This window comes from Gadus chalcogrammus, chromosome 7, assembly GCF_026213295.1.
Source record: "Gadus chalcogrammus isolate NIFS_2021 chromosome 7, NIFS_Gcha_1.0, whole genome shotgun sequence".
Classification (NCBI taxonomy): Eukaryota; Metazoa; Chordata; class Actinopteri; order Gadiformes; family Gadidae; genus Gadus; species Gadus chalcogrammus.
The window spans coordinates 18,886,838-18,896,837 of record NC_079418.1 but is presented as its reverse complement, the minus strand read 5'-3'; the positions used below and the strand labels follow the sequence as shown (position 1 = coordinate 18,896,837).

The following is a 10,000-nucleotide window of genomic DNA, read 5'->3' as shown; positions in this document are numbered from 1 at the left end:
CTGTGGCACGGACCTAGCCAAAGCCAAAGTCAAAGTCAAAGTCAAAGTGAACTTTATTTATCAGACCCACCCTGCACCAAGTTACATAGAGGACCGAAATTGCGTTTCCCCATACTCCGAATGTGCAATTAATATATTTACCACACAACATAGAACATAGAACATAGAACATAGTAACATAATAGTGCAAAAAGACAACAAGAAATAAACACAACGTTATGTTACAGATACATTAAACAGAATATTATATTTACAGTGTTATGAGGTAGTTGTTGATGTTCAAATAAAGGTGCAATATAGCAAAGCGGTGAACGCCTGGGGTGTTAATGCTGCAGAACAACACACTCACGCCTCTCGAGTGAGGTCTTGCAACAGCTTCAGCATCCGGAACAACAACAACATCAAGCGAGGAATCTTCATTTTCTCTGCGAGCGCCTTTGTGATTTATGGAGGAGAAAACGAAATCACACACACCTGAATGACCTTTGACCCCGGAGGAGCATTTTCTTGGACCTCAGCCAAGTAGAACCTCTGGCTGAACACTGGGCTGTACAGGTTGGCCCCCAGCACGCGCACGGTCACCTGAGGGAGGGGGCGACGTAGAGATGCATACAAGCTGAAGGATGGCTGTCACTAAGAAGGTCGCAAAGAAAACGGGAAGACGGGAGATCAGGAACAAATTACAAAAAGTCGCCTTAAGATGGACACCACAAGGCAAAAGAAAACCCACGAGGCCAAAAAAACACCTGGCACAAAACTGATGAACCCGTCAAGGGGAGAGGCCCAACATGCTGCCAGGAGCCGAATGCAATGGAGAGTGCTCATTGAAGCCTTATGTCCCATAGGGGAAGAAGAGGTTGATGATGATGAAGAAGGTTGCCTAAGGCTATTGCCTGATCCTTAAGCGCTGTGTATCGAATGAATATTTATCGCCACGGTTCGTAAATCGCAGTTGCCAAGAGCTGAGACAAAATGTCAACATCATGCACCGTGTTAGCGTATAAGAAGAGCAGCGAACATTAACAGTAGAATACAGAGTGGATGGGTTGAGACAAGACGTCTGACCTGAGCGGTGCTGGTGAACACGCCGTCGGACACGGACACATTGAGCTGGTAGGAGGGCTTCAGGCCCTGCCTCCGCTTGCTCGATAGACTGAGCACCCCGCTACGGGCGTCCATGGTGAAGGTCATCCTCTCGTTGCCGGAGACGATGCTGTACCTAAAGAAAGTGTGAGAAAACAGAAAACGTATGCCCAATCAGGAGTTTTGGAAAGTGTGGGATGGGTTGATATATTGAAATGGATAGCTTAGTTTAAGAAACTATAATGATGTGATTCATTTGTATTCATGGAGTCGCAGTTTTTGGCAATTGGTGCCCATACTATTGCTGAGTAAACGCAAATAAATCCAATTATTGATTATCAACTAAAACAAAAGTTCCCTTTCATGGCTTTTCTCTCTTTTTTAGGAGACATATAAAAACCAAATATCCGGCCGGAATTAAAGCCGTTAAAAAACCGGAAGGGAGAAACGATAGTTATGTTATTATAACTCTAGTTCTATGATTGTAGGCGTAGCCGTCTAGGCTTCGCCTTATGGCTTGTCCCGTGCGCGCTGAAAATTCAAACTATGCACCTATCAGCGTGGGCACCGCCCACATTTCCCACGGTATCGTGTATATAGCGCGGTGAATACCGTCGCTCATCCTCCACGCTTTTCTTTCAGCATTTGGAGGGTACAGCAGGTGGGAAACTAGACGGCTACGCCTACAATCATAGAACTAGAGTTATAATAACATAACTATCGTTCTATTTCATGTAGGCTACGCCGTCTAGGCTTCGCCTTATGGGCTAAGGTGAAGCTGCGAGCGGAGCCCGATCAATGTACTCCTGCTGGACCCCAGTCAAAACGACCTAAGTCACCAGAACACATTAAGACTCAAAAAAGCCAAGGAAGTGTAAAACACAACAGCTTAATAAAAAACTAATTCCTCCTAGATCAAGCAAGGCAAAGATCAAGGGAGAAAAAAGTGAGTCTGTAAAGACTCCGGCTCTAATCCGTGCTTCATGGAACCCATGAAAAGGAAAAGAAAAACCAGAGCAACACGGTTTCCATTAGGTCCGCTACTACCGGGGGCGGAGCAACAGAATCCGGCTCTCCAATAGGGGACTCTCTCGGCCGTTTTTAGAAGAAAAAACGGCGGGAGTGCCACTGGCAAACAAAGCCACCTGACAATTGGCGAGCCAATAGAAAAACCTCCCTAGCCTGTTTTTCATTTGAAAAAAGGTGGGAGAGTGAGACTGGTAATCAAGTCCAACTCGCCAGCCGGCGAGAGGAAATTCAACCACGCCGCTTTAAAGAACATGTCTATATTCTTAAGCCGTAAAAGGGGTCCCGGACTCTAGCACAGAGTTGCAGAGTGAGCCCCTGGACATGTCTAACATGTACAAACGGACAAAGGGGCCGGGGGAAGACCAAGACGCAGCCGCGCAGATGTCTTCCACCGAAACGCCCTTGAGTAGAGCCGTTGAAGCGGCCACGCTCCGTGTGGAGTGAGCTTTAACGCCCAACGGTGGCGCCAAGCCCTGCCGAGAGTAGGCTAAGCAAACACCCTCACATACCCAGCGAGAAAACCGCTGCTTAGAGAGAGCGCGGCCCCTGCTAGCGTCGCTATAACACACAAACAACTGTTGTGTGGAGCGGAACGCGGCCGAGCGATTCACGTACATAGCCAACGCCCGAACCGGGCATAGGAGATGCAACTCCGCCTCCGCCTCATCAGAATGAGGCGGGGGGTGAAAAGCCTTGAGCACAATATCCCTCGACCGAAAATAACTATTAATGTTCTTCGGGAGGAACGCAGGATTAGGTCTGAGCAACGCAAAGGAGCTGTCCTCGTTTAGCAACAAGCAACTCGGGCTGACACAGAGCGGTTAGCTCACCGGCCCGCTTGGCAGAAACCAAGGCCAACAAGAGTGCCGTCCTAAATGACAAGGCATCCAAGGGGGCCTGAGAAAGAGGCTCGAGAGGATCCCTGGACAATCCGCGCAACACGGTGGGGAGATCCCAGCGTGGTGTAAGCACGCGTGAAAACAGGCCTAACCCGTCTAGCCCCACGCAAGAATCTCTTGACCAGTGGATGGCTGAAGATCGGTCCACCATCACAGCCTGCATGGCCAGCCGAAACGGCTGCCGCATAGACCTTGATAGTGGAGAAGGCCAAACCTTTTTCCAATAAGTTTTGCAGAAACGAAAGCACGCTTCCCACCTCGCATTGAGATGGGACAGCGTGGTTCCTCTCACACCAATTAGAGAAATGCGCACCACTTCGCCGTATAGAGGGAAGAAGTAGAAGGCGCACGAGCGCTCTGAATAGTGTTGATAACCGTCTCAGGCAAACCTTTGCCCTGCAGAATCAACCTCTCAGGAGCCAAACCAACAGCCGTCCCGAGACATCGGGCGGGTGGTGTACCGTCCCGTGGGCATGTGAGAGCGCATCCGGCCTGAACGGTACTGGCCACGGCGCTGACCGCCAGAGCGCGGCCAGCTATGGAAATCACAGAGCTGAACGGTTCTCCGGGGCCACTAATATCAGGGACAGACTCTCCTGTCTGACCCGTTCCAGAAGAGGAAGGATCAGCTGGAGCGGGGGAAACGCATACAAGAGAGCCCGCGGCCAAGGTGTGTGTGCCAACGCATCTACCCCCAACGGGGGAAGATCCCGAGGGCTGAGGGAGAACCACCACCTGCAGTGCGTGTTCTCCCATGGACGCGAAGAGGTCCACCTGTGCTGTCCCGAACTTCTGCCAGATCAGTCTGACAACGTCGGGATGTAACCGCCACTCGTCTCGGCGGGGACCGCCTCGAGACATGAGGTCCGCCCCAAAGTTCTGAGCGCCCGCGATATGCAGGGCTCTCAGACTGAGGAGATACTGATCAGTGATGAGCCCAAAGCCAGAGCTCGACCGCCGGGGAGCAGGGGAGCGGCCGCGCACCAGGTGAAAGAAATGCAACAGCATTTTCCTCACAGCGTCGAGCTCCAACACATTTAAGTCCGCCACTCGTCCCCGACCGAGTGAGAGAGGCACGTTCCTCCCCAACCCGTCAATGAGGCGTCCGTGAAGACCACTACGTAGGACGCCACCCTGCCCAGGGGAACACCCCTGAGAAGGGCGGAGGGTCTTTTCCAATATTCCAGGTCTGGCGACACCGAACGGGAAACAAGGAGCACCCTGAGCTTGTGTCGCCTGGAGTCTAACCGTTGGCGAGCAAACCACCGCTGGAGTCTGCGCATAAAAAGCAGACCCAGGGGGACCACGGGGTGGGCAGCTGCCATCAGCCCTAACAGGCGCATGGTGGACAGTGCGGTCACGTTTCTGCGAACGCGAAAACGAGAGAGCGTCGACAGGATGGCGTCTCGCCGAGGAGGCGAAAGCATCGCAGTCATGGTGGCTGAGTCTAGGCAAAGCCCCAAGTAGACTGTCTGCCGGCTGGGGAGCGGGGAGCTCTTCTCCCAGTTGATGGCAAAACCCAGGAAGGCAAGATGGTTTATCACCAACATGGTGTCCCTTCTCGCGGTCTCTTCTGAGTTGCTCAGAAGAAGCAGGTCATATAGGTAGAAGAGAATCCTCTTTTCCTGACGCCTGAGCGGTTCCAACGCCGTCTCCACACACTTCGAGAAGGTGCGCGGAGCCAGGGAATAGCCGAACGGCAGACACTGGTACTCGTATGCCATCCCCATAAAGGCAAAGCGGAGAAACTTCCTGTGCGCCTGCCGAACACGGGCGTGGAAGTAATCATCCTTGAGATCCAGGGATGTGAACCAATCGCCCTCTCTCACACACCGGAACAACGGTGTGTGAGATTCTGAACTTCCTCGTGGCAACGGATCTGTTGAACACGCGAAGATCCAGAATAGGTCTCTTTTCCCCTGGCTTCTTGGAAACCAGGAAGTAGCGGGAATAAAACCAGGTGAGACTCGTGGGGGGGGAACGACAGTGATGGCCCCCTTTACCAAGAGACGTGTCACCTCTGCTGCCAGAGCCCTGCTCGCAGCCGGGTCCCGTAGCGTGGTCTCCACCAACCCCATAAAGGGTGGGGGACGACGCTTCAACTGTATGGGATGGCCCCATCTCAACGTGGTGTCCAACCACGATGGCAGAACGCACCGCTCTTGCCAACACGCATAGCGGTCGGAGAGAGGGCGAGCCGACAGCTGAGGAAGACCGTCCAGGAATAACCCGTATTCCTCTGCCCCTACCGCCTCCACACTGCGTGTGAGCCAAGGGGGGCTTCCCATGAAAGGGAGGAGGCTCAGCGAGCGTAGGAGACGTACCAGATCCAGCCGCTGTAAAAACAACGAGCTGTCTAGACGTCGCGCTCGTGCCCGCTGAACAGGGAGCGAGCCGTCCGGCCGCCGCACCTGTGCGCATGCTGTAGCCACAGCGCGCGGACCCGTCTCCTCACCTATAATGTGGGGAACTGGGAGACCGGTACAAGCGGCCGTATCCACGGGCAGGTGCAACGAGTCTCTGATCCGTCCACAAGGCTCCAAGGGACGCCGCTTCTTAGAAGCAGGTGAACCAGAGGCCATGTGAACACGCCGTCCGACCGCTACCCTACAGCCACAGGGCTGAGAGGGGGGAAGAGGCAACATGGAGGAACGCACCACAAGCGTAGGACGCAGGTGGCCTGAGGAATATCGCTCTTTAAGTACCATGTAGCCTACCGCTGTTCGGCCGAACGGTCTTTACTTTTTCTTTCTTTTTTTTTAATAGGGAAAGAAAAAGTAGGAGCAAGCTTCCGGAACTTACCGGTCCGTGGCGCTGCTCTAACCGGCTGCTGCGGCACCGGGGCTGGAGTCGGAGGCGGCCCCCTGGAACGCTGGGACCGGTCTGGACCCCGCCTCCTCCCAGCCTGCTGGTGGGAGGAGCACGTGTGAATCGCCCCGAACCGGGAACGATTCTCACGGACTGACTGCTGGTTGCCGAGCACCTCGGAGAACCAGGGACCAAATAGGCCATCAGGCGCTAGTTGACCCTGGACGAGGCTGGCCCGCTCTCGTTCCTGCACCGCAGTGTGGGAGAGCCATATGACCCTTTGAATCATGGTAGCCCACGCCATATGCCGGCCGGCCGAAACGGCTATCGGCTGGCATAGCTGGAGGATGGCGCTGGAAAAAGCGGGAAACCGCCAGCCATCTAGCGGCTTCCTCCGGGCCGTAGGCCTCCCTGTCAGCAAACAAGGAGACCATGGCAGAGGAGAGCAGGGCGATGTTGTTGACCGCCGCCGCGGATTGTCGGCCTAACGTCCGTTAGGCCGACAATCTGCTTCTGGAGGCGGTCGGGGGGCAGCGGCTTTCGTTTAGGGCGCCATCCGGCGCCCGGACAGAGAAGCGCTGCCAGTGGAGGCTCCAGGCGAGGGATCCCCCTCGCTTACCGGAGCCTTCAGGGTAGAAGGGTCCCCACCTGCAGCAGTAACAAGTGCTGCACAGGCGGGAACAAGGGGTAACCCGCCGGGAAGCAGATGGGGTGCGAAAGCACTCGCCCTGCATATCGTCAGATACGGGGGCGAGAGGCGGGGCCGGCATGGGAAACCCTTTGATGGCCGCCGCCTCACCCATGATCTCCCCGCGACGGTGGCGGTTGTAACCCGAGAGCGGGAAAAACCGGACGCCGAGTCGCCGTCCATGGAGGCGTCGTCGTCGGCGTCGATGATGCCATCGCGTCAGGTCCACCGCAGGGGAAAAGAAGAGATGCCTGGAGAGGATCCCCTCTTCAGGCAGCTCCCGGCAGGCGACACAGGAGACGGGGGCCGCCATAGCAGCCTCGGCGTGGTCGATGCCGAGGCACACAGAGCACGCCAAGTGCCCGTCACCCGGTGCCAGGGAGGCGGGACAGGAGGCGCATAGGGGTCCTGAAAAGGACCTAGCTCCAGGAGCGCTCTCAGGTGGCCCTGAAAAGGGGCCGTTTGTCCGCGGCCTCGCCCGAGCCGCTGCCACCGGCTCGGGAGATCCGTGTTTAAGTCTTCATCTTCTTAATAGTTCTCAATTTCTTGCTGATAAGCACAAGTGCTGAAAGAAAAGGGAGGATGAGCGACGGTATTCACCGCGCTATATACACGATACCGTGGGAAATGTGGGCGGTGCCCACGCTGATAGGTGCATAGTTTGAATTTTCAGCGCGCGCAAGCGCGCGCACGGGACAAGCCATAAGGCGAAGCCTAGACGGCGTAGCCTACATGAAATAGAACTGAAATCGAATCGACTTCAAGGATTTGAATTTGCTATTGTTATTCACGAATCAATCCCAACCCCTGTTTAGCTCTCCTACGGCACAAAGGGCCTTCCTACTCTGTATTGTCAGGAACTGTTCACAACTTCACACCTTAATTTGTCGGCGTCGCAGACGTCGGCGTCGGACGCCTGCACGCAGGTCACAAAGTGTCCCCGGGGAGCCAGCTCGCTGACGTACGCCTCGTAGAGCGGCTGGCTGAAGTCCGGCGGGTTGTCGTTGGTGTCGGTCACGGTCACGGTGACGCTGACGTCGCTGCCCAGCGCGGGGTCCCCGCCGTCCGTCGCCCGCACAATGAAGTCGTAGCGCTGGACCAGCTCGAAGTCCAGCATGCGCGCTGTGACCACCGCGCCCGTGGCGTTGTCCACGCTGAAGTAGTCGGTGCTGTTGTAGAGGTCGGCCACGATCTGGTAGCTCACCGCCGCGTTCTGCTCTGAGTCCTGGTCCTGTGCCGACACCTGCCGAGCGGAACAGAGACGTCGATGGGACGTCAATGGGTTGATCGTCGTCTGGCGTAAAGTAAAGCGTTTTTGTGTCGCTATCGGGATTCTCTGCTTCCGCCTGCATGTTGACTCCAAAATCGTATTTTTCGTACCTTTCGTAACTTTTTCGCAAAATGTCAATGTTGTCTTAGTCTAAGCCAGGGGTGCCCAACCTTTTTTGACCCAAGATCTACTTTTCAAGTAGCCAACCTCCCGAGATCTACCAGCAAACCTACCTTCAAGCGGGGGGGGGGGGTAGAGAACAATTGTTGACGGGGGGGGGGGGGGGGGAACAATTGTTGACGGGGGGGGGAGTAGAGAACAATAGTTGACGGGGGGGTGATTGTATCGGACTTCAGTGGGGGTTTCATTCCGTCTGCGCACGGCACCTTCTCAACGATAATCAATAATCTGGGTGAAAATGGTAGGTCTTAGCTTGTTTCCCCTCAGCCATGCCAACGTTTAGGAGTGTGTAACTACTGTTGACGGCTTTCAACTGCTGTTAACAGCACATTGCGCTACCGCACGTATATGTCCCGCGCAAATTTAATTTTATTAAAAAAAAAAAAATAAAAAAAAAACTTTTTTTTTTTTTTTTCTTCACCCCTCGCGATCGACTTGGGATCTGTCGGCGATCTACTGGTAGACCGCGATCGACTGGTTGGGCACCCCTGGTCTAAGCAAATGAATTGCATCGTCCTACAGAGGGCGCTAAAGTGTATACACCATAGTCCATTTGCATTAACTATGTCATATTCTGTTCACCAACAATGTTTGAAAAGTAACGGACACCGACGAACCTGTTAAACATTAAACCCAGACATTAAAGCACAAAAAATGTATGAAGGATGAAAAAGTACGAAAATCCTAACGCAATATTTTCCGCATTGCAATATTTACGATTCACAATCGTTGTTGTAATTTCGTATTGTGTGGTCCCAGACCACTCCTGTCTCTAATGGAGAGATACTCGAATGTTGTTTATATTGGAAATCTATAGATGTGTCCAATGTCGAATGACAGAGCTGTGTTTTGCTAATTGGAAACCCTCTCATTCATTTTGTTTGTTCCCACCACGACCCCATCCCACCCGTACATTCCTGAGGTTTACTTTGAGGAATCCATTGCATAGTATCTGTTTATGCATAATCGTCCACTTCATTTCATATTGCCAGCGGATTCAGTTTTGCGCATAAATGTTTCACATGAACATTTTTGCATTCCTCCAAGACGAGTTGCACTTCAATCAAGTTTTCTGTTTATAATAAAATAGAAAGCAAAAAAATAATAATCATCAAGAAATAATTAAGATGTCTGCACTGCACATTAAACATTTAATTGAATTGCAGGGGGAAACGTTCCGCAGCTGGGATTAAACGCAAGATTTGAGGTTAAAGAAAATGTGTAGTTTTGAGTTGTTAACCAGGAGCTTTTTTTTTAACGAATGCACACAAAGTATTAATTGACACCTAATTTAGTGAAGGACATTTCTGCTTTAAAGTTGAGTCCATAATGGTAGAATGAATGTTTAGATAAGATATTACTAAATTCCAGAAGCTGACAATAATTTGACATTCCCCTTGCACACAAATCCTGCAGTCATAGAGACAAGGTCATAATAAATTGAAGCATTTCTCTCTCTTTGCCTGCACTTCTCCAATGCGATGTCTGCATGGAGGGTCAGTTAAGGGCGCTTAGACAGGATAAATGGTCCCAACACGGGAGCATTAACGCAGGGTAACGGATGGCCTGCGTGATGAGCTCCCAGCTGTCTCGCAGTAGGAATAATGGAACTCCCAGGACCGGTTTGCATTGTAAACAACCCAATATTTCCTGCACTCCCGGCGCCAATGACAGGTTATGAATACCCCAACAGTCAAATTGGATCATTTTTCTTTTCAAGATGACTGCTATTACTTTGTTTAAGAACATACAATCAAATAAGGTCCTTACGCTATATTACTGGAAATACAGATGCTTGACTCCTGAGAGCGCCGTACAGCAAACACACACACACACACACACACACACACACCTTCAACACGGTGGTCCCGGTCATGGCGTTCTCCGGCAGCGTGGCCGCGTACGACGCGTTGCGGAACAGCGGCGGGTTGTCGTTGACGTCCAGCACGGCCACGTCCACGTCCACCTCGGAGCGGGCGCCGGTCTGGGGGTCGGTGGCCTTCACCGTCAGCCTGTAGTAGCGGGCGCCCTCGTAGTCCAGGG

At 52.9% G+C, this 10,000-nt stretch overlaps 1 protein-coding gene across 1 annotated transcript in view; it reads right to left on the bottom strand.

Moving 5' to 3' along the window:
* The window catches only part of LOC130386039 (protocadherin Fat 3-like), a 46,533-nt gene that overhangs the window by 31,561 nt on the left and 4,972 nt on the right, over positions 1-10,000 (bottom strand). Inside the window, exons 4-8 of the mRNA XM_056594825.1 lie at positions 9,810-9,999; positions 7,386-7,750; positions 1,066-1,219; positions 475-582; positions 1-13 (exon numbers count right to left, since the gene is read on the bottom strand). The exon at positions 1-13 is cut by the window's left edge and continues 171 nt beyond it. Of these exons, the coding sequence (XP_056450800.1) occupies positions 1-13; positions 475-582; positions 1,066-1,219; positions 7,386-7,750; positions 9,810-9,999 (830 nt within the window). The remainder of the gene's footprint in view (positions 14-474; positions 583-1,065; positions 1,220-7,385; positions 7,751-9,809; position 10,000) is intronic.